This window comes from Myxine glutinosa, chromosome 6, assembly GCF_964187855.1.
Source record: "Myxine glutinosa chromosome 6, kmMyxGlut1.1, whole genome shotgun sequence".
NCBI classification, from domain to species: Eukaryota; Metazoa; Chordata; class Myxini; order Myxiniformes; family Myxinidae; genus Myxine; species Myxine glutinosa.
Genome location: NC_136266.1, coordinates 3,576,369 through 3,601,890, shown reverse-complemented (window position 1 = coordinate 3,601,890; position 25,522 = coordinate 3,576,369). Strand labels below are relative to the sequence as shown.

General features: G+C 46.4%; 1 protein-coding gene across 2 annotated transcripts in view; it reads left to right on the top strand.

Moving 5' to 3' along the window:
• The window catches only part of LOC137429547 (transmembrane protein 120A-A-like), a 184,594-nt gene that overhangs the window by 138,774 nt on the left and 20,298 nt on the right, over positions 1 to 25,522 (top strand). For both annotated transcript variants that reach the window (XM_078779564.1, XM_078779563.1), the window contains exons 9-11: positions 3,722 to 3,814; positions 13,653 to 13,717; positions 14,742 to 14,810. In XM_078779564.1, the coding sequence (XP_078635690.1) occupies positions 3,722 to 3,814; positions 13,653 to 13,717; positions 14,742 to 14,810 (227 nt within the window). The remainder of the gene's footprint in view (positions 1 to 3,721; positions 3,815 to 13,652; positions 13,718 to 14,741; positions 14,811 to 25,522) is intronic.

The following is a 25,522-nucleotide window of genomic DNA, read 5'->3' as shown; positions in this document are numbered from 1 at the left end:
CAACCTGGATCTGTTTCTTTACTTCCTCTCCTCCAAACTGGATCTGTTTCTTTACTTCCGCTCCTCCAACCTGGATCTGTTTCTTTACCTCCTCTCCTCCAAACTGGATCTGTTTCTTTACTTCCTCTCCTCCAACCTGGATCTGTTTCTTTACCTCCTCTCCTCCAAACTGGATCTGTTTCTTTACCTCCTCTCCTCCAAACTGGATCTGTTTCTTTACCTCCTCTCCTCCAAACTGGATCTGTTTCTTTACTTCCTCTCCTCCAACCTGGATCTGTTTCTTTACCTCCTCTCCTCCAACCTGGATCTGTTTCTTTACCTCCTCTCCTCCAACCTGGATCTGTTTCTTTACCTCCTCTCCTCCAAACTGGATCTGTTTCTTTACTTCCTCTCCTCCAACCTGGATCTGTTTTTTACCTCCTCTCCTCCAAACTGGATCTGTTTCTTTACCTCCTCTCCTCCAAACTGGATCTGTTTCTTTACTTCCTCTCCTCCAACCTGGATCTGTTTCTTTACTTCCTCTCCTCCAAACTGGATCTGTTTCTTTACTTCCTCTCCTCCAACCTGGATCTGTTTCTTAACTTCCTCTCCTCCAAACTGGATCTGTTTCTTTACTTCCTCTCCTCCAACCTGTATCTGTTTCTTTACTTCCTCTCCTTCAAACTGGATCTGTTTCTTTACTTCCTCTCCTCCAACCTGGATCTGTTTCTTTACTTCCTCTCCTCCAACCTGGATCTGTTTCTTTACTTCCTCTCCTCCAACCTGGATCTGTTTCTTTACTTCCTCTCCTCCTACCTGGATCTGTTTCTTTACTTCCTTTCCTCTTACCTGGATCTCTTTCTTTACTTCCTCTCCTCCAACCTGGATCTGTTTCTTTACTTCCGCTCCTCCAACCTGGATCTGTTTCTTTACTTCCTCTCCGCCTACCTGGATCTGTTTCTTTACTTCCTCTCCTCCAACCTGGATCTGTTTCTTTACTTCCTTTCCTCTTACCTGGATCTGTTTCTTTATTTCCTCCACTCCTTCTTGGATCTTCTGTAAAAGTCGTTTCTCACCTCCATGATCGATACTCTCACTTATTGGAAATCCCTCTGACTGTTCTTGTGGAAATGTTGAAGCAGAATACCTGTTTATTAAGCCTGCCATCTTGCTTTTCTTACTAACCACTCTCCCTGTGCTTTTCCTCAATGAGTCCACCTGTCTTCACCTGTTCTTTACCCCTTATATACTTAAATAATGTCTTCCTATTAAGGTTGATATTTTCATTGATCTCCTTTTAAAATTATCTTTTGGCTTGTTGAGTTATTGCAGTCACATGAAAAAGTAAGTACACCCCGACACTTATCACTACTTGAAATACCTAAAATTAGAATCAGGTGCACCAGCTCAGGTGAAAATGATTAGAACATCATTAGAGAGGATCTTGGAGGAACCTGTCTTATTTAAACCTCAGACATTTCGTTTGGTTTGCTCTTTGTTGTTGAAGTGTGCGGCGTCACCATGCCGAGATCAAAAGAGCTCTCTGAGGCCTTCAGAAAGGTTATAGATGCCTACGAGTCTGGGAAGGGATTTAAAAAGATCTCCAAACAATTTGAAACCAATCATTCGACTGTCCGGAAGATCATCTACAAGTGGAGAAGATTCCAAACAACTGCCAACTTGTTCAGGCCAGGCCGCCCCAGCAAGTTCAGCCCGAGAGCAGACGGCAAGATTCTGAAAGAAGTCTCTAAGAACCCCAGAATGTCATCACGGGACCTACAGGTAGCTCTTGCCACTGTTGATGTCAAAGTGCACGAGTCTACCATTAGAAAGAGGCTGCACAAATTTGATCTACATGGGAGGTGTGCCAGGAGGAAACCTTTCCTGTCCAGAAAGAACATCAGGGCAAGACTAAAGTTTGCCATTGAACACCGAGGCAAAGACCAGCAGTTCTGGAACAATGTGCTCTGGACAGATGAGTCAAAGGTGGAGCTATTTGGCCACAGCACCAGAAGACATGTTTGGCGAAAACCAAAGACAGCATTTGACCACAAGAACCTGATACCAACTGTAAAGCATGGTAGTGGAAATATTATGGTTTGGGGCAGCTTTGCTGCATCAGGGCCTGGGCAGCTCACCATCATAGAATCCACTATGAATTCTTCATTGTACCAGAGGGTGCTTGAGGATAATGTGAGGCCATCTGTCGGATAGTTGAAGCTCAACCGAAGGTGGACCTTGCAACATGACAATGACCCTAAACATACCAGTAAATCCACCAAGGAATTGCTGAAAAGAAAGAAATGGAGGGTTCTAGAATGGCCAAGTCAAAGCCCGGATCTAAATCCCATCGCGATGTTGTGGGGGGATTTGAAACGAGCTGTGCATGCAAGAAACCCCTCAAACATCGCACAGCTGAAAGAATTCTGCATGGAGGAGTGGGAAAAAATTTCTCCCAGTCGATGTCAGAGACTGGTGAACAGTTATAAGAAACGCCTACTTGAGGTTGTTTCTGCCAAAGGGGGCAATGCCACCTATTAGAGCCAAGGGTGTACTTACTTTTTCCACATGCGAAATTTGCATTTATGTTTATTTAAATTATACAATGGAGTACAAAATGTAAATGTTTCATGGTATTTGTTATATTATATCACCTTTATCTATCAATATTGTTGAAATGAAGATCAAATAGCTGTATGTTGAAATATGTTGAAAAAGTCAAAACTTTACATGGTTCTTACTTACCTACTTTTTCACGTGACTGTATAAACCAGCTTGGAATAGACATTGTTGAAAACACGAGAGAGACGCTTGACCTGTTGAAAATTCTTATAGTTGAAATATTTTGAAATTTTTCATGGATAAAAGTCTTGGTATCAGTGTGTTCGTTAATAATGTAAACCCTAATCCCCATCAGCCATCACTCGAGCCCCCATCATTCGAACCCACATCACTCAAACCCCCATCGCCCTTAACCCCATCACCCGAACGGTTGATTCCCCATCACCTAAACCCCCATCACTCGAACTCCCATCATTCGAGCCCCCATCACTCCAACCCCCATCATTCAAACCCAGATCACTCGAACCCCCATCACTCAAACCCCCAATACTGGAACCCCCATCATTCAAAACCCCATCACTTGAACCCCATCATTCAAACCCAGATCACTTGAACCCCCATCACTCAAACCCAGATCACTCGAACCCCCATCACTCTAAACCCCAAATACTGGAACCCCCATCACTCAAACCCCCAACACTGGAACCCCCATCACTCAAACCCCCAACACTGGAACCCCCATCACTCAAACCTCCAATACTGGAACCCCCATCACTTGAACCCCCATCACTCAAACCCCCATCATTCGAACCACCATCACTCGAACCCTCATCACACGAACCCCCATCACTCCAACCCCAATCATTCAAACCCAGATCACTCGAACCCCCATCACTCCAACCCCCCAATACTGGAACTCCCATCATTCAAACCCCCAATACTGGAACCCCCATCACTCAACCCCCCAATACTGGAACTCCCATCATTCAAACCCCCAATACTGGAACCCCCATCACTCAAAACCCCATCACTTGAATCCCCATCACTCAAACCCCCATCATTCGAACCCCCATCACTCGAACCCTCATCACTCGAACCCCCCTCACTCCAAACCCCATCACTTGAACCCCCATCTCTCCAACCCCCATCACTCTAACCCGTACTACCTGAACCCCTGTAGGTTTGGTTCAATTTCTCCAGTACTACTACCAAAGTGGGTCGCTTTACCGACTGCGGGCCCTGGGTCAACGACGGAGCCTGGACATCACTGTAGGTAAAGTTCCGCACACCGCACCATCACCTGACTACCTGGATATCACCTGACTACCTTGATATCATCTGACCTGACTATCTTGATATCACCTGACTACCTTGATATCACCTGACTATCTTGATATCACCTATCTTGATATCACCTGACTATCTTGATATCACCTGACTATCTTGATATCACCTGACTACCTTGATATCACCTGACTACCTTGATATCACCTGACTACCTTGATATCACCTGACTATCTTGTTATCACCTGACTATCTTGATATCACCTGACTACCTTGATATCACCTGACTACCTTGATATCACCTGACTATCTTGATATCACCTGACTACCTTGATATCACCTGATTACCTTGATATCACCTGACTACCTTGATATCACCTGACTATCTTGATATCACCTGACTACCTTGATATCACCTGACTATCTTAATATCACCTGACTATCTTGATATCACTTGACTACCTTGATATCACCTGACTACCTTGATATCACCTGACTACCTTGATATCACCTGACTATCTTGATATCACCTGACTATCTTGATATCACCTGACTACCTTGATATAACCTGACTACCTTGATATCACCTGAATACCTGGATATCACCTGACTACCTTGATATCACCTGACTACCTTGATATCACCTGACTATCTTGATATCACCTGACTACCTTGATATCACCTGACTACCTTTATATCACCTGACTATCTTGATATCACCTGACTATCTTGATATCACCTGACTATCTTGATATCACATGACTATCTTGATATCACCTGACTACCTTGATCAAGGCCTCATGGTGGTGTTGATTTTTAACCTTGTCTTATGTTTAGTGTTTTACATCACACCTATTTGTTTTAACGATTCAACACCTGGATAATAACATCAGTTATAACTATTCATTCTTCCTCAGTGCACAAGTCTCGATTCCAGGGAGGATCGCAGGTGGTTCCACCTGTCTCATTCACTGGGATTTCTGTTCCCTTTAAGTGACCTGATGATCTCCATTGATTATATGAACTAGCAGGTGTCCCATGCTCTCACCTGATGACCTCCATTGATTATATGAACTAGCATGTTTCCCGTGCACTCACCTGATGACCTCCATTGATTATGTGAACTAGCAGGTGTCCCGTGCTCTCACCTGATGACCTCCATTGATTATATAAACTGGCAGGTTTCCCGTGCTCTCACCTGATGACCTCCATTGATTATGTGAACTAGCAGGTTTCCCGTGCTCTCACCTGATGACCTCCATTGATTATGTGAACTGGCAGGTTTCCCGTGCTCTCACCTGATGACCTCCATTGATTATGTGAACTAGCAGGTTTCCCGTGCTCTCACCTGATGACCTCCATTGATTATGTGAACTGGCAGGTTTCCCGTGCTCTCACCTGATGACCTCCATTGATTATGTGAACTGGCAGGTTTCCCGTGCTCTCACCTGATGACCTCCATTGATTATATAAACTGGCAGGTTTCCCGTGCTCTCACCTGATGACCTCCATTGATTATGTGAACTAGCAGGTTTCCCGTGCTCTCACCTGATGACCTCCATTGATTATATAAACTGGCAGGTTTCCCGTGCTCTCACCTGATGACCTCCATTGATTATGTGAACTAGCAGGTTTCCCGTGCTCTCACCTGATGACCTCCATTGATTATGTGAACTAGCAGGTTTCCCGTGCTCTCACCTGATGACCTCCATTGATTATGTGAACTGGCAGGTTTCCCGTGCTCTCACCTGATGACCTCCATTGATTATGTGAACTGGCAGGTTTCCCGTGCTCTCACCTGATGACCTCCATTGATTATATAAACTGGCAGGTTTCCCGTGCTCTCACCTGATGACCTCCATTGATTATGTGAACTGGCAGGTTTCCCGTGCTCTCACCTGATGACCTCCATTGATTATATAAACTGGCAGGTTTCCCGTGCTCTCACCTGATGACCTCCATTGATTATATGAACTAGCAGGTTTCCCGTGCTCTCACCTGATGACCTCCATTGATTATGTGAACGAGCAGGTGTCCCGTGCTCTCACCTGATGACCTCCATTGATTATGTGAACGAGCAGGTGTCCCGTGCTCTCACCTGATGACCTCCATTGATTATGTGAACTAGCAGGTTTCCCGTGCTCTCACTTAGAGACCATTGATTTGTTTTGCCCAAATCTCAGGTCTCTCAAACGTCTGGAACCTCGAAAACGAACGGCTCAGATTTGAAACGGGACAAACAAAGTTCAGATGAAGTTCAATCGAAGTTTGTAACTAGAATGTGAGTACGTCCAGAAACTAGATGGTATTCGTAGAATACTTACCCTGCGCAGTCAACTTGGTGTGAGCCAACTCTTCTATAAATTTATATTCTCTGAATAATTGTTGCATAGATCAATAAATTTCAAACTGATCAGACTAAGGGTTGTCCCAGGCGAATTATGACCTGAACAACACCTATTCCCCACATGGAGTTATTTACAATGAGCCACGTTTCAATGTTTAAAATGCTGACACGGCACATACTTTACTTTACTGAAATGCAGACACAAATGTTATATTTTGGTTAAAAATCTTCAGAATTTCACCAATTCTGTTTTGGTCGTGTGTTAATATACCTCAGCGATTGACAAATCTGAAATCAGAATTTTATTTGAGGTCAAAATGACCCCGTGAAGTCGCTCCGTACTTTGCCTGCTCGCCATGTGCAGTGTGATAATTAATTCCATGCCCACGCTAGAAGACTCTTCTTCTTCACGCAATAACTTCTAGCTTCCAGACCATACATCCAATCATCTTGAAATCTTGCACACTTGTTACACTTCATTACCTCTGCTACAATATAAAGTTTCACGTCGATCAATGCCAAACCACGTGACCTATCGCAAATTCCAAAAGGACATTTTAGTAGACTGATATGCTGAACACATCGGTGAAGTTTCCCCTCGATAGGATCAAAAACGAGGGAGGAGCTAGGTTTTAAAAGTTTATGCTTAAAACGTCATAACTCCGAAACCATGTGAAACATGACGTCATGCTCGCTGACATTTTTGTTGGTCATGGTTATGCGATTCTGCCTGCAAAGTTTGGCCTTGATCTGTTCAGTCGTTTTGCAGAAAATTGGATTTTAGTGGTTTTTCAGGATTTTCACTCAAAACAATATGGCGTCCGAACCACGTGACCTACGACGTCATTATCATTTTATTTCTGCATCAATTTATACCGACAAGATGGTCAAGAAATTTCATCCTGATCGGATAAAGTTTTTTACTTGTCGAATTATGACGTCATAATGGCGGCACCTATGACGTCATCATTCACATATGTTATTCCGCATGGAGAGTTCTTTGCAATGAGACCTGTCTCAATTATTTCTGTGCAGCGGTTTTTTTGATATAGAGGTGCAATTTTTTTGGTTTTTCCAAGATGGCGCGCGTACCACGTGACCTGTGACGTCATAATATTCACTAAAATATTACTCAGGAGGAGGCCCTCCTATGGTGAAAATTTCATGTCAATCGGACAAACGGTTGCCGAGAAAATGAATTTTTAAAATGCAGACACGCATGGATGTACCCGAATGCTTAACCCTGCCTTTCGCTTCGCGTCCATGGTACAGAATTAGAGCCTGGACCTGCACTGCAGAGGCCTCATTTGAAATGCAGCACATATTATATATTTATAGATGGAAACGCCATTAAATTATTTGGGAAAAGAATGTTTTTTTATTCAATTTAAGTTTTTGTTTTCATTGAGAAATAAAAATGACTATCTTTTATTCACAGATTTTATTGTTCTTGGAGGGAATTGTGCATGTGTTATACAGAGGACGTCATGAGATATTAATGGAAATTGTCCGTGTATTATACAGAGGACATCATGAGATATTAATGGGAATTGTCCGTGTATTATACAGAGGACATCATGAGATATTAATGGGAATTGTGCACGTGTTATACAGAGGACATCATGAGATATTAATGGGAATTGTCCGTGTATTATACAGAGGACATCATGAGATATTAATGGGAATTGTGCACGTGTTATACAGAGGACATCATGAGATATTAATGGGAATTGTGCATGTATGATACAGAGGACATCATGAGATATTAATGGGAAATGTGCATGTGTTATACAGAGGACATCATGAGATATTAATGGGAATTGTGCATGTATGATACAGAGGACATCATGAGATATTAATGGGAATTGTGCACGTATGATACAGAGGACATCATGAGATATTAATGGGAATTGTGCAAGTGTTATACAGAGGACATCATGAGATATTAATGGGAATTGTCCGTGTATTATACAGAGGACATCATGAGATATTAATGGGAATTGTGCATGTGTTATACAGAGGACATCATGAGATATTAATGGGAATTGTGCGTGTATTATACAGAGGACATCATGAGATATTAATGGGAATTGTGCATGTATTATACAGAGGACATCATGAGATATTAATGGGAATTGTGCATGTATGATACAGAGGACATCATGAGATATTAATGGGAAATGTGCATGTGTTATACAGAGGACATCATGAGATATTAATGGGAATTGTGCATGTATGATACAGAGGACATCATGAGATATTAATGGGAATTGTGCACGTATGATACAGAGGACATCATGAGATATTAATGGGAATTGTGCAAGTGTTATACAGAGGACATCATGAGATATTAATGGGAATTGTCCGTGTATTATACAGAGGACATCATGAGATATTAATGGGAATTGTGCACGTGTTATACAGAGGACATCATGAGATATTAATGGGAATTGTGCATGTATGATACAGAGGACATCATGAGATATTAATGGGAAATGTGCATGTGTTATACAGAGGACATCATGAGATATTAATGGGAATTGTGCATGTATTATACAGAGGACATCATGAGATATTAATGGGAATTGTGCATGTATTACACAGAGGACATCATGAGATATTAATGGGAATTGTGCGTGTATTATACAGAGGACATCATGATATATTAATGGGAATTGTGCACGTGTTATACAGAGGACATCATGAGATATTAATGGGAATTGTCCGTGTATTATACAGAGGACATCATGAGATATTAATGGGAATTGTGCGTGTATTATACAGAGGACATCATGAGATATTAATGGGAATTGTGCGTGTATTATACAGAGGACATCATGATATATTAATGGGAATTGTGCATGTATTATACAGAGGACATCATGAGATATTAATGGGAATTGTGCATGTATTATACAGAGGACATCCTGAGATATTAATGGGAATTGTGCGTGTATTATACAGAGGACATCATGAGATATTAATGGGAATTGTGCATGTATTATACAGAGGACATCATGAGATATTCATGGGAATTGTGCGTGTATTATACAGAGGACATCATGAGATATTCATGGGAATTGTGCGTGTATTATACAGAGGACATCATGGGATATTAATGGGAATTGTGCGTGTGTTATACAGAGGACATAATGAGATATTAATGGGAATTGTGCATGTATTATACAGTGGACATCATGAGATATTAATGGAAATTGTGCGTGTATTATAGAGGACATCATGAGATATTAATGGGAATTGTCCGTGTATGATACAGAGGACATCATGATATATTAATGGGAATTGTGCTTGTATTATACAGAGGACATCATGGGATATTAATGGGAATTGTGCATGTATTATACAGAGGACATCATGAGATATTAATGGGAATTGTGCATGTGTTATACAGAGGACATCATGAGATATTAATTGGAATTGTGCATGTATTATACAGAGGCCATCATGAGATATTAATGGGAATTGTGCGTGTATTATACAGAGGACATCATGAGATAAAAATGGGAATTGTGCATGTGTTATAGAGGACATCATGAGATATTAATGGGAATTGTGCATGTATTATACAGAGGACATCATGAGATATTAATGGGAATTGTGCACGGATTATACAGAGGACATCATGAGATATGAATGGGAATTGTGCATGTGTTATACAGAGGACATCATGAGATACTAATGGGAATTGTGCATGTATTATACAGAGGACATCATGAGATATTCATGGGAATTGTGCATGTGTTATACAGAGGACATCATGAGATATTAATGGGAATTGTGCGTGTATTATACAGAGGACATCCTGAGATATTAATGGGAATTGTGCGTGTATTATACAGAGGACATCATGAGATATTAATGGGAATTGTGCGTGTATTATACAGAGGACATCATGAGATATTAATGGGAATTGTGCATGTGTTATACAGAGGACATCATGAGATATTAATGGGAATTGTGCGTGTATTATACAGAGGACATCATGAGATATTAATGGGAATTGTGCATGTATTATACAGAGGACATCATGAGATATTAATGGGAATTGTGCGTGTATTATACAGAGGACATCATGAGATATTAATGGGAATTGTGCATGTATTATACAGAGGACATCATGAGATATTAATGGGAATTGTGCACGTATGATACAGAGGACATCATGAGATATTAATGGGAAATGTGCATGTGTTATACAGAGGACATCATGAGATATTAATGGGAATTGTGCATGTATTATACAGAGGACATCATGAGATATTAATGGGAATTGTGCGTGTATTATACAGAGGACATCATGATATATTAATGGGAATTGTGCACGTGTTATACAGAGGACATCATGAGATATTAATGGGAATTGTGCATGTATTACACAGAGGACATCATGAGATATTAATGGGAATTGTGCGTGTATTATACAGAGGACATCATGATATATTAATGGGAATTGTGCACGTGTTATACAGAGGACATCATGAGATATTAATGGGAATTGTCCGTGTATTATACAGAGGACATCATGAGATATTAATGGGAATTGTGCGTGTATTATACAGAGGACATCATGAGATATTAATGGGAATTGTGCGTGTATTATACAGAGGACATCATGATATATTAATGGGAATTGTGCATGTATTATACAGAGGACATCATGAGATATTAATGGGAATTGTGCATGTATTATACAGAGGACATCCTGAGATATTAATGGGAATTGTGCGTGTATTATACAGAGGACATCATGAGATATTAATGGGAATTGTGCATGTATTATACAGAGGACATCATGAGATATTCATGGGAATTGTGCGTGTATTATACAGAGGACATCATGAGATATTCATGGGAATTGTGCGTGTATTATACAGAGGACATCATGAGATATTAATGGGAATTGTGCGTGTGTTATACAGAGGACATAATGAGATATTAATGGGAATTGTGCATGTATTATACAGTGGACATCATGAGATATTAATGGAAATTGTGCGTGTATTATAGAGGACATCATGAGATATTAATGGGAATTGTCCGTGTATGATACAGAGGACATCATGATATATTAATGGGAATTGTGCATGTATTATACAGAGGACATCATGAGATATTAATGGGAATTGTGCGTGTATTATACAGAGGACATCATGATATATTAATGGGAATTGTGCGTGTATTATACAGAGGACATCATGATATATTAATGGGAATTGTGCGTGTATTATACAGAGGACATCATGAGATATTAATGGGAATTGTGCATGTATTATACAGAGGACATCATGAGATATTCATGGGAATTGTGCGTGTATTATACAGAGGACATCATGAGATATTCATGGGAATTGTGCGTGTATTATACAGAGGACATCATGGGATATTAATGGGAATTGTGCGTGTGTTATACAGAGGACATAATGAGATATTAATGGGAATTGTGCATGTATTATACAGTGGACATCATGAGATATTAATGGAAATTGTGCGTGTATTATAGAGGACATCATGAGATATTAATGGGAATTGTCCGTGTATGATACAGAGGACATCATGATATATTAATGGGAATTGTGCGTGTATTATACAGAGGACATCATGGGATATTAATGGGAATTGTGCACGTATTATACAGAGGACATCATGAGATATTAATGGGAATTGTGCATGTGTTATACAGAGGACATCATGAGATATTAATTGGAATTGTGCATGTATTATACAGAGGCCATCATGAGATATTAATGGGAATTGTGCGTGTATTATACAGAGGACATCATGAGATAAAAATGGGAATTGTGCATGTGTTATAGAGGACATCATGAGATATTAATGGGAATTGTGCATGTATTATACAGAGGACATCATGAGATATTAATGGGAATTGTGCACGGATTATACAGAGGACATCATGAGATATGAATGGGAATTGTGCATGTGTTATACAGAGGACATCATGAGATATTCATGGGAATTGTGCATGTGTTATACAGAGGACATCATGAGATATTAATGGGAATTGTGCGTGTATTATACAGAGGACATCATGAGATATTAATGGGAATTGTGCGTGTATTATACAGAGGACATCCTGAGATATTAATGGGAATTGTGCGTGTATTATACAGAGGACATCATGAGATATTAATGGGAATTGTGCGTGTATTATACAGAGGACATCATGAGATATTAATGGGAATTGTGCATGTGTTATACAGAGGACATCATGAGATATTAATGGGAATTGTGCGTGTATTATACAGAGGACATCATGAGATATTAATGGGAATTGTGCGTGTATTATACAGAGGACATCATGAGATATTAATGGGAATTGTGCGTGTATTATACAGAGGACATCATGAGATATTAATGGGAATTGTGCGTGTATTATACAGAGGACATCATGAGATATTAATGGGAATTGTGCATGTGTTGTACAGAGGACATCATGAGATATTAATGGGAATTGTGCGTGTATTATACAGAGGACATCATGAGATATTAATGGGAATTGTGCGTGTATTATACAGAGGACATCATGAGATATTAATGGGAATTGTGCGTGTATTATACAGAGGACATCATGAGATATTAATGGGAATTGTGCGTGTATTATACAGAGGACATCATGAGATATTAATGGGAATTGTGCATGTGTTGTACAGAGGACATCATGAGATATTAATGGGAATTGTGCGTGTATTATACAGAGGACATCATGAGATATTAATGGGAATTGTGCGTGTATTATACAGAGGACATCATGAGATATTAATGGAAAATTGTGCGTGTATTACACAGAGGACATCATGAGATATTAATGGGAATTGTGCGTGTATTATACAGAGGACATCATGAGATATTAATGGGAATTGTGCGTGTATTATACAGAGGACATCATGAGATATTAATGGGAATTGTGCGTGTATTACACAGAGGACATCATGAGATATTAATGGGAATTGTGCGTGTATTATACAGAGGACATCATGAGATATTAATGGGAATTGTGCGTGTATTATACAGAGGACATCATGAGATATTAATGGGAATTGTGCGTGTATTATACAGAGGACATCATGAGATATTAATGGGAATTGTGCGTGTATTATACAGAGGACAGAGGATGAGATATTAATGCATTTACTGTACTTGGTGGTGCTTCATGTGTTGCCGATGACAGCGCTGGTTGCATCATTTTGTGGGAGCATGGCTGTGCCGCTGATGCAGTGCCCCCTGGTGCTTGTAAGCTGGTACTCATTTTGTTGACCTCAGAAGGATGACAGGCTGAGCCAACCCACCTGTGTTAATTCGCCATGACGAGGGCTCAAACTCAGGACTTTAACATCTCACACCAGCCACATTATCCATTAAACCAACATCAGGATTTATTGTAAGTGAATAACCAGGATATGAAGATGAATGAATGTTCCATATTTGTCGTTTCACCCTCTAGAAGGCTTTCAGTCATGGATGTGGAGGGGAATGACCTTTCTCCTACCTGTTCTCTTCTTTGGCCATGTGAGTTATCCAAACTTAACGAAGATATTTTAAAGAAAATGAACTTTTATAAAATATTAAAAGATCCCGACAGTCTCCTTTTATCACAAAGTACCCTCTCGTCTTGTGGCAGTGTACCCTCTCGTCTTGTGGTGGTGTGCCCTCCAGTCTTGTGGCAGTGTGCCCTCTAGTCTTGTGGCAGTGTGCCCTCTAGTCTTGTGGCAGTGTGCCCTCCAGTCTTGTGGCGGTGTGCCCTCTAGTCTTGTGGCAGTGTACCCTCTAGTCTTGTGGCAGTGTGCCCTCTCGTCTTGTGGCAGTGTACCCTCTCGTCTTGTGGCAGTGTACCCTCTCGTCTTGTGGCAGTGTGCCCTCTCGTCTTGTGGCAGTGTACCCTCTCGTCTTGTGGCAGTGTGCCCTCCATTCTTGTGGCAGTGTGCCCTCTCGTCTTGTGGCAGTGTGCCCTCCATTCTTGTGGCAGTGTGCCCTCTCGTCTTGTGGCAGTGTACCCTCTCGTCTTGTGGCAGTGTGCCCTCCATTCTTGTGGCAGTGTGCCCTCTCGTCTTGTGGCAGTGTACCCTCTCGTCTTGTGGCAGTGTACCCTCTCGTCTTGTGGCAGTGTGCCCTCTCGTCTTGTGGCAGTGTACCCTCTCGTCTTGTGGCAGTGTACCCTCTCGTCTTGTGGCAGTGTGCCCTCTCGTCTTGTGGCAGTGTACCCTCTCGTCTTGTGGCAGTGTGCCCTCCATTCTTGTGGCAGTGTGCCCTCTCGTCTTGTGGCAGTGTACCCTCTAGTCTTGAAGCAGTGTACCCTCTCCTGTAGTCTTGTAGCAGTGTACCCTATATGCTCATCTTATCGCAGTGTACCATCTCGTCTCGTCTTATCTGGTTGAAATAGCTGAGTTGGTGACTGATTACACAAGATGAAAGGGTAAACAGTGACGTTCAGAATGGCCTTTTACCATCTTAAGTTTTGGATTTGTTTTGCCAGTCACTGTGATTATAGTCATTGTGAGTCACTGTGAAGTAACAAGTTTTTTGTTTCTGGCAGTTTTGGCAACTTTACAATGCAATCACTCTCTATGAAATGGCGTGCGAGTACGGATGGCAAGAATGGCAGGTATTCTGACTATTTATGATAGTACACATACTCACATCCTCGAAACATGTTCATAGTACGTCCTTTGTTCTCCATTACTCGTGCCAGTTCACTCACCTTCAACTCTTTTTCATTATCTTCTTCCTGATTACTCCATGTGTTAAAAAAGAAGAAGTATACTTTCTCTTATTGATACAACTTGAATCGTAATAAACATTGTAATTGGTTTCAAGAGAAATAATTAATCGATCACACACACACACACACACACACACACACACACACACACACACACACACACACACACACACACACACACACACACACACACACACACACACACACACACACACACACACAATTAGTTAACATCAGAAGAAAATTCCTCAAAAAAGATTTATTGAGTCAAAATCCATTTAAGAGCCATGCAAGAACTTAGTTATAACATTGACTGTTGAGATGAGATGTTTATTGGGGTCCACAGGCATTGTCATGGAGACATACTATTATGAATTTTGGGGTAGGGGCATATATAGATTTAGGTAGATCTGAATAGGTAGGTACTTCGTCTGTCGTGACAGGGAAACCTCACCTGTAATAAGTTTGTTTAGGCGGTTTGTCAGATTAAGCGTCTACCTGTGATTATACAAGGATGATCGTTGTGTTAGATAGAATAGGGATTATGCTAATTCCCTGGTGTGTTGTTCCCTCTGTGATCATACCTGTGTCCCGTATGGCAACACACCATAGACATTAGATAGGCCCACAAGTTGCACCACACGAATTAATTCCCCCCTAATAACAAAACTCACCGGAAGCCAGTTCGGAGCACTGCCGATGGGATACCACCAGTTACAGCACCACAAAGCAACACTCATGGCTCAGGCAGGCTGAGGCCACACCCACCTTGCGAGGGATTGGTGAAGCAAGAGCAAAGAAAGCGGCATACTGATTGGCCACCGACGAATGGGATGAGAAAGACGTGACGCAGCCATTGGTGGAGAATTGAGCCTGTGATGTTGGCCGTCAGGGATTGGCAGGGAGAGGAAGGGGACACAACGAGGGATTGACAAAAAGAAGAGACCGACATTTTCTCTCTCTCGTCCCTGCTCGTTGAGGTAGACGTTGGTGTCTGGACATCGCTCGTTCTTGCCCTCACACCTTCCTTCACCTCGACTCTCTCCTATGTGACCCGAACGTTGGGTGCATCGCAGCTTCGTGCCGAATTCGGGAGGACATTCCACGGCTGGTGAAGTGGGTTGCACGCCCGCTCGCTCGGCGGGAGAGGTTTTATCGAGGCCTGGTGAACAGGGACGCATCAAGGCCTTTCTTCCCGCCGACCTGAGCTATCCATCCATCCATCCATCCCAGAACCACCATCCCAGACGATCCCTAACACACGAGCTAGGTGCGATAAGTACAATAACCATACACATTTTATTTTACAGTTTCTTTCATCCTTTCGTCTGTGTTGTTGAATTCAGGTGCGTGGGATCTCAATTTAAGAACCATAGTTATTAACCGGCGCGTTTTATTTCATCGTTATTGGCATCCATGGCAATAAAGCCTTATTTATTTTCACTGTACATAAAATCCGGTTCGTGTGAGTTCATTTCCTGCAGGTTTGAAGGCTGCCCGGCGAGATCGTGTCAGGTAAAAGCTTCCCGCTTCTTCTTCCTCCCTTCCCCCATGCGTGTATAGGAAATCCGCCATTGATCGTCGCCTCATTAAGCTCATTTCCATCCGCGATTTCCCGGTCTTAACCGAGGGGGAGTCGCGCGACAATACTATACATCAGTACAAACACCAGGTGTAAAAGTACCCAATGGGCCTCAGTGTTTAAAAACACAAAACAGAGATAGATACTACACAGATTTTGGGGGGCAACCTATTTTGGGGGGACCCCAATTTTTCTAATACCTTGAACAAACATTGGTACATCATGGGTGATGAAGGTTGTGGTGAAGTTTCATAGAAATTGCATGTGTAGTTTCTGAGAGGAAAGTAAATACTTATTTTGGGGGGAAACCTCCCCCGTAGACCCCCAAAGGGGCAGATTTTTTAAAATGCCATGAACATACTTTGGTACATCACGGGTGGTGAAGGATGTGGTCAGGTTTCATCGAAATCGTGTGTGTAGTTTCAGACGAAAAAGCAAATTCCTATTTTGGGCGGTCAAACATGGATCCACTTTGACCCCCTGGTAAACCCCCTTAGACCCCGATTTTTTAAAATGCCGTGAACAAATTTTAGTCACAACACAACAAATATCATTTGTGCCAAATTTGGTCGCAATCCCATCAGCGGTTTCGGAGAAAAAGTTTCAAGTGTTTACGGATGGACAGACAACACGCCATCGAATAAGCTCCCCTAAACTTCGTTCCAGGTGAGCTAAAAATGAGACAAGAAGGTACACTGATAAGGTGACACTCGAGGGTACACTGCGATAAGATGAGACTAGAGGGTACACCGATAAAATGAGACAAGAGGGTACACTGCGATAAGATGAGACTCGGGGGTACACCGATAAAATGAGACCAGAGGGTACACTGCGATAAAATGAGACAAGAGGGGACACTAATAAAATGAGACTAGGGGGCACACTTATAAAATGAGACTAGGGGGTACACTTATAAAATGAGACTAGGGGGTACACTGATAAAATGAGACTAGGGGGTACACTGATAAAATGAGACTAGGGGGTACACTTATAAAATGAGACAAGGGGGTACACTTATAAAATGAGACTAGAGGGTACACTAATAAAATGAGACTAGGGGGTACACTGATAAAATGAGACTAGGGGGTACACTTACAAAATGAGACTAGGGGGTACACTGATAAAATGAGACTAGAGGGTACACTAATAAAATGAGACTAGGGGGTACACTGATAAAATGAGACTAGGGTGTACACTTATAAAATGAGACAAGGGGGTACACTTATAAAATGAGACTAGAGGGTACACTAATAAATTGAGACGAGACTGTACACTGTGATAAAATGAGACTAGGGGGTACACCGATAAAATGAGACTAGAGGCTACACTGCGATAAAATGAAACTAGAGGGTAAACTGCGATAAAATGAGACTAGGGGGTACACTGATAAAATGAGACAAGGAGGTACACTGATAAAATGAGACAAGGGCTACACTGATAAAATGAGACTAGGGGGTACACTAATAAAATGAGACGAGGGCGTACACTGATGAAATGAGACTAGGGGGCACACTGATAAAATGAGACAAGGGGGTACATTGATAAAATGCGACAAAGGGGTACACCGATAAAATGAGACAAGGGGGTACACTGATAAAATGAGACAAGGGGGTACACTGATAAAATGAGACTCGGGGGTAACACTGATAAAATGAGACAAGGGGGTACACTGATAAAATGAGACAAGAGGGTACACTGATAAAATGAGACTATGGGGTACACTGATAAAATGAGTCTCAGGGGTACACTGATAAAATGAGACTCGGGGGAACACTGATAAAATGAGACTAGGGGGTACGCTGATAAAATGAGACTAGGGGGTACACTGATAAAATGAGACTAGGGGGTACACTGATAAAATGAGACTAGGGGGTACACTGATAAAATGAGACTCGGGGGTACACTGATAAAATGAGACTAGAGGGTACACTGATAAAATGAGACTAGAGGGTACACTGATAAAATGAGACTAGAGGGTACACTGATAAAATGAGACTAGAGGGTACATTGATAAAATGAGACAAGGGGGTACACTGATAAAATGAGACAAGGGGGTACACTGATAAAATGAGACTAGAGGGTAGACTGATAAAATGAGACTCGGGGGTACACTGATAAAATGACGAGAGGGTACACTGATAAAATGAGACAAGGGGGTACACTGATAAAATGAGACAAGGGGGTACACTAATAAAATGAGACTAGAGGGTACACTGATAAAATGAGACTAGAGGGTACACTGATAAAATGAGACTAGAGGGTACACTGATAAAATGAGACTAGGGGGTACACTGATAAAATGAGACGAGAGGGTACACTGCGATTAGACAAGACCAGAGGGTACACTGCACCAAGAGAAGACAAGACTATACACACTGCCATAAACTAGAGCTTACGTGATGTCACCACGTGGAAGGCACGCCGTGACGTCGCCAAGCAGAAAGCACTGCAATTTCCAAAACTAGGGCATGCCCGTACGTGGGTGCAAAAAAAACATGCGTGCAAACAACAACAACAAAAAAAAACTTTGAAACGACGTGGCAGTAACGACCACAGAACCCCCCCCTCTATTTACATGAAATGGTTTGGTCCATTCGCAAAGCCAAAGCGAACGGCTTGTGAGTACGGTAGAACCCCCCCCTCTATTTACATGAAATGGTTTGGTCCATTCGCAAAGCCAAAGCGAACGGCTTGCGAGTACGGTGACCATACCTTGGGAACCACTTGTCCGATTAATTTCAAACCTTGAAAAGGCACATCGTCGGGTCCCCAGCAATATACCTGGCAAGTTTCAAGTATATCGGACCCGTGGTTGTCGAGAAACAGCGGTCACAGACAAACACACAGACACACAGACACACACACATACACACAGAGATTACTGGAATTATAGATAGACTAGGACGTGCCCGTACGTGGGTGCCCGTTCGGAAAAACATTCCAAACCGCGTGGCAGTAACGACCACAGAACCCCCCCCCCTCTATTTACATGAAATGGTTTGGTCCATTCGCAAAGCCAAAGCGGACGACCACAGAACCCCCCCCCCCCTCTATTTACATGAATGGTTTGGTCCATTCGCAAAGCCAAAGCGAACGGCGAACGGCTAAATCGCCATAGCTCGGTAACTACTTCTCCGATTAATATGAAACCCTGAAAAGGCACATCCTCAGGTCCCCAGCAATATACCTGGCAAGTTTCAAGTATATCGGACCCGTGGTTGTCGAGAAACAGCGGTCACAGACAAACACACACACACACACACACACACACACACACACACACACACAGACACACACACACACACACACAGAGATTACTGGAATTATAGATAGACTAGGGCATGCCCGTACTATATATATGCCCGTACTATATATCTATCTAAAATTATATCCCCCCCCCCCCCTCTATTTACATGAAATGGTTTGGTTCATTCGCAACGCCAAAGCGAACGGCGAACGGCTTGCGAGTACAGTGACAATCCCCCCCCTCTATTTACATGAATGGTTTGGTCCATTCGCAACGACCACAGAACCCCCCCCTCATGCAATGGTTTGGTCCAAAGCGAACGGCTTCCGGAGTTTGGTAAAGCAATCGCCATCGCGTGCACAAACGCGCAGGAAAGCGAATGAATCGCAAATTCGTTTTTATTAGTGATACGAATTGAATTGGGAGAAATTGGGAGATGAATGAATTGGGAGAAATAATGCGCATAAGAAATCGAATTACGTACCGTAATGGCGGTCAGCTCGTAACGCGCTCAGCTCCGCTCGTCTCACATCGGCCACGCCTACGCAACAAAGCGTTCTGTGATTGGATGCCGGAAAGCGTGCTGCCGGACAGTCGTCACTGTCCGGAAGTTCGCAAATCGCAGTTAGGATGAATCGTTTTAATTTAATCGCAGTTTGAATTCGTTTTAAAACATAGTTTAACGGCAACATAGTTTTCCAACGTGAAATAAATGAATACGCTGTCAAATGTGCCGTCCGAGGCAGAGCCTGATCGCCACGTTCGGCACACGTGATAGCTCGCTGCTCTCTGATTGGTTGAAGCGTTTTTTGGACATATCTCGGTAAGTAATTGTCCGATTAATATGAAACCTTGAAAAGGCACATCCTCGGGTCCCCAGCAATATACCTGGCAAGTTTCAAGTATATCGGACCCGTGGTTGTCGAGAAACAGCGGTCACAGACACACAGACACACAGACACACAGACACACAGACACACAGACACACAGACACACAGACAGACACACAGAGATTGCTGGAATTATAGATAGATGATAATGTGAATATCGTGGCGGACGCGAAAGCACTGACGTGGTGACATCACCCCGCATACCAAGTGGGGATGGGCCACGCCAGGGAGAGAGGCGTGGCCTCACGATATACGCGGAGCGCGCAGCCCTGAGCAGCTTAGTGCTGTAGTTTGAGTACTTTGAATAAAGACTCTTTTATGAACCGCGTTGTCCGCTTGCTCTTTGCGTAAGAATTAGCGTGCGCAGCATCGCGCTTTATATGGTGACCTCGACGTTGGATCTGCCGTAGCGATCCTTCCGAACACGACGCCATTGCAATGGCCAATGACAAGGCAATGGCGATTAAACTTCCCGAATTTTGGGAGGCCCAGGCCGAAGTCTGGTTCGTTCAAGCCGAAGCCCAATTTCAGCTTCGGCGCCTCACCAACGACGACATGCGCTACTGCCACGTCATCGCCTCCCTCGGGCCCGGCACGGCCGCTCGAGTTGTGTCCGTCCTTCGCCACCCACCGGACGGCCACAAGTATGAGGCACTCAAGCGGCTACTCCTAGCCACGTTCGGCCTCATGGACGACGCACGGGCCGACCGCCTCCTGGATCTCCCCGAGCTCGGCGACACGCGCCCGTCGGTCAGAATGGACCATATGCTGTCACTGTTGGGCGACGAAGCCCCCGGTTCTCTATTCCGGGCGCTTTTCCGTCGCCAACTTCCAGCGCAGGTTCGCCTCGCGTTGGCCGGGACCGGGCTAACGGAACCCCGAGCATTGGCGGCCGAGGCGGACAAGTACTTCGCCGCTTCGGACACGCGGGCGAGAGTCGGCGTGGCCGTCACGGCCCTCGTGGCTGATGCTGCTAATGCTGCTGATGCTGCTGTTCCACAGCATCAGCTTATACAGCATACGCAGCATGATGATACGCACCTCGTGACCGCCGCCATGCCCCGCCCACCGCCGCGGCGAAAACCGCCACCGCGGGGAAACCTGCCAACTCCACCGGCCTGGCGGAGCCAGCCGCGCTCCTCCAGCTCCACCACCTGGTGCTGGTTCCACGCCAAGTTTGGCCACGAGGCTCGGCAATGTCATCCGCCATGCTCCTTCAACAGGTCGGGAAACGCCCGGGCCGGCGCTCAATAGTGGCGATGAGCGCCGGCCGTTCGAGCAGCCTGCTGTTCATAACGGACACCTTATCCGGGCGCCGTTACCTGTGCGACACGGGAGCGCAGGTGAGTGTCGTTCCCGCCGGCACGTCAGACAAGCACGCCGCGGGCGGGGGCCCCGCGCTGCTTGCCGCGAACGGGACGCCCATCCGTACGTATGGAAAACGCTGCCTCTCTCTGCGGTTCGGAGGGCAGGTTTTCCGATGGACGTTCGTCACCGCCGACGTGCCCATGGCACTGCTTGGCGTGGACTTCCTGTGCGCTAATGGGCTCCTGGTCGACGTAAAGCGCAGACGTCTTGTCCAGGCCGAGACGTTCAGCTCGCGCGCTTGTGCGCTGCCCAGCTCATCGAGCAGCTCAACGAGCGGCTTGCCAAGCGGTTTGACGAACGGTTCGGTTCCGGCCACGTTGGTCTGTACGCTTCCGGCAGCGGACGCATTCACCCGCCTCCTCGCCGGCTTCCCGGCCCTCACGCGGCCCACCTTCTCGGCGGGGGCCGTCAAGCATGGGGTGGCCCATCACATCCCCACCGTCGGGCCACCGGTCTACGCCCGGGCACGCCGCCTCGAGCCGACGAAGCTGGCGGTGGCAAAAGCGGTGTTCGCTACCCTGGAGCGACTCGGCATCGTTCGGCGCTCAGAGAGCGCTTGGGCGTCGCCGCTGCACATCGTGCCGAAGCCCGGCGGGGGATGGCGACCGTGCGGGGACTATCGCCGTCTCAATGACGCCACCACCCCCGACCGCTACCCCGTCCCCCACATTCAGGACTTTTCCGCCCGTTTGGCGGGCATGTCCTTCTTCTCGAAGGTGGACCTCATACGCGGCTACCATCAGGTCCCCGTCAGGCCGGAGGACGTCCCGAAGACGGCGGTCATCACGCCATTCGGACTCTTCGAGTTCCTGCGGATGCCCTTCGGTCTGAAGAATGCGGCTCAGGCGTTCCAGCGACTGATGGACAGCATCCTGCGCGACTTGGATTTTGTCTACGTCTACCTGGATGATATCCTCGTCGCCAGCGCGTCCCGCGAAGAGCACCTACGCCACCTCCGCACGCTCTTCGAACGCCTGGGCCAGCATGGCCTGATTGTGAACCCCGCAAAGTGCCGGTTCGGCGCCGCCATAATCGATTTTCTGGGGCACCGTGTCACCAGGCACGGAGCCGTCCCCCTGCCGGCCAAGGTGGAGGCGGTGAAGGGGTTTCCGCGCCCCCGCACGATCAGAGGGCTGCAGGAGTTCCTGGGCATGGTGAACTTTTACCATCGGTTCCTGCCCCGTATCGCCCAGCTCCTGCACCCCCTGCACGAAGCTCTCCGAGGTAAGCCGGGCAAAGGCGACGTTACCTGGACCGAGCAGATGGACACGGCGTTCACGGGCGCGAAGCTCGCCTTCGCTAACGCCACCATGCTCGCGCACCCGGCGCCCGATGCACCGATCGCCCTCACCACCGACGCCTCGGACTACGCGGTGGGCGCGGTGCATGAGCAATGGGTGCGTGGAGCTTGGCAACCGCTGGCGTTCTTTAGCCGGCAGCTTCGCCCGCCCGAACGCCGTTACAGTACCTTCGACCGCGAGTTGCTCGGGCTTCACTTGGCGGTCAGGCACTTCCGCCATCTGCTCGAGGGCCGTGCGTTCACGGCCTTCGTCGACCACAAGCCGCTGATCTTCGCGATGCGCAATGTCACCGAGCCGTGGTCGGCCCGGCAGCAGCGTCACCTCTCGGCCGTGTCCGAGTACACGACGGACATCCGGCACGTCGCGGGGAAGGACAACCCAGTGGCGGATTGCCTTTCCCGGGCCGTCGCCCACGCAGTCCACCTCGGCATCGACTATGCCCGGATGGCAGCAGACCAGGCCGCTGACCCCGACGTCCAGGCCTTGCGGACCGCTGTCACGGGCCTCCGTGTCACCGAGGTGCCGTTCGACGGCGCAGGCGCGGCCCTCTTGTGCGACGTCTCCCTCGGGCGTCCTCGCCCCATCGTGCCCGCGGGCTGGCAGCGCCAGGTGTTTGACGCCATCCACGGCCTGTCCCACCCCGGGCGCGAGGGCCTCCCAAAGGTTGATCGCCGACAAGTTCGTCTGGCATGGCCTACGGAAGGCCGTCCACGGCTGGGCCAGGACGTGCCTCGCGTGCCAGCGCGCCAAGGTGCACCGGCACACCCAGGCCCCGTTGGCCCCGTGCACGGTGCCGGAACGCCGGTTTGACCACGTCCACGTGGACCTGGTGGGACCTCTGCCCCCCTCGCGGGGTTTCACCCATGTCCTCACCATGGTGGACCGCACCACCCGGTGGCCGGAGGCCGTGCCCTTGGCGTCGACGATGGCGGCGGATGTCGCGCAGGCTTTCATCGCCACCTGGGTCGCCCGGTTCGGCGCCCCCTCAGACATCTCGTCCGACCGCGGCCCCCAGTTCACCTCGGAGCTCTGGGGGGCGGTCGCGCAGGGGCTCGGGGTCCGGCTGCACCGAACCATGGCATACCACCCCCAGGCTAACGGCCTGTGTGAGCGATTTCACCGCTCATTGAAGGCCGCGCTCCGGGCCACCCTCCGCGACGGCGGCTGGGTCGACAGGCTCCCCTGGGTCCTGCTGGGCCTCCGGACGGCGCCCAAGGAGGACCTGCGCGCATCCGCGGCGGAGTTGGTCTTCGGGCAACCGCTGCGGGTGCCGGGCGAGTTCCTCCCCGACTCCACGGCACCATGGTCCGCGGCACAGCAGCGCTCCGCTCTGCAAGAGACCGCCCAGAGGTTCGCCCCGGTGCCAACGGCATGCCACGGGCACCCACCGACGCACGTCGCCCCGGAGCTTCGCACGGCGGAGTACGTCTTTGTCCGCCACGATGCCCACCGGACACCACTGCGGCCCCCGTACGACGGGCCTTTCCGCGTGCTGGAGACCGGGGCAAAGCACTTCACCCTGGACATCGGCGGTACTCCTGACCGCGTTTCTGTAGACCGCCTCAAGCCGGCCCACCTCGACGTGGACCATCCACCGCCAGTGGCCCGACCCCCGCGTCGGGGCCGCCCCCCTGCGGGCGGACCCCCGGCACCACCCAGCCCCGCCGCCCCCCGGTCCTGCTGCCGGAGGCATCCCAGATGGCATCCCTGCATCCCAGACGCCGCCAGTCGCCAGGGGGCGCTTCGGCCGGGTCATCCGTTTGCCCCGCAAACTGACCCTTCAGGTGCGCGGGGATTCTGGGGGGGCGCGTGTGGCGGACACGAAAGCACTGACGTGGTGACATCACCCCGCACACCAAGTGGGGATGGGCCACGCCAGGGAGAGAGGCGTGGCCTCACGATATACGCGGAGCGCGCAGCCCTGAGCAGCTTAGTGCTGCAGTTTGAGTACTTTGAATAAAGACTCTTTTATGAACCGCGTTGTCTGCTTGCTCTTTGCGTAAGAATTAGCGTGCGCAGCATCGCGCTTTAATATCATATTTACCTACCTTTATCACAAAATCAAAACCAGCATTTTCAGTGTCACAACACCAGTTGGTAATTAAATGTTAACAATGAACAATATTTTGTTACATAACATGTGCAATTGACTTGCTTCAAATGTTTATTCCTATTCATATTGTCGTGTCTGGGGGATTAACACCCCT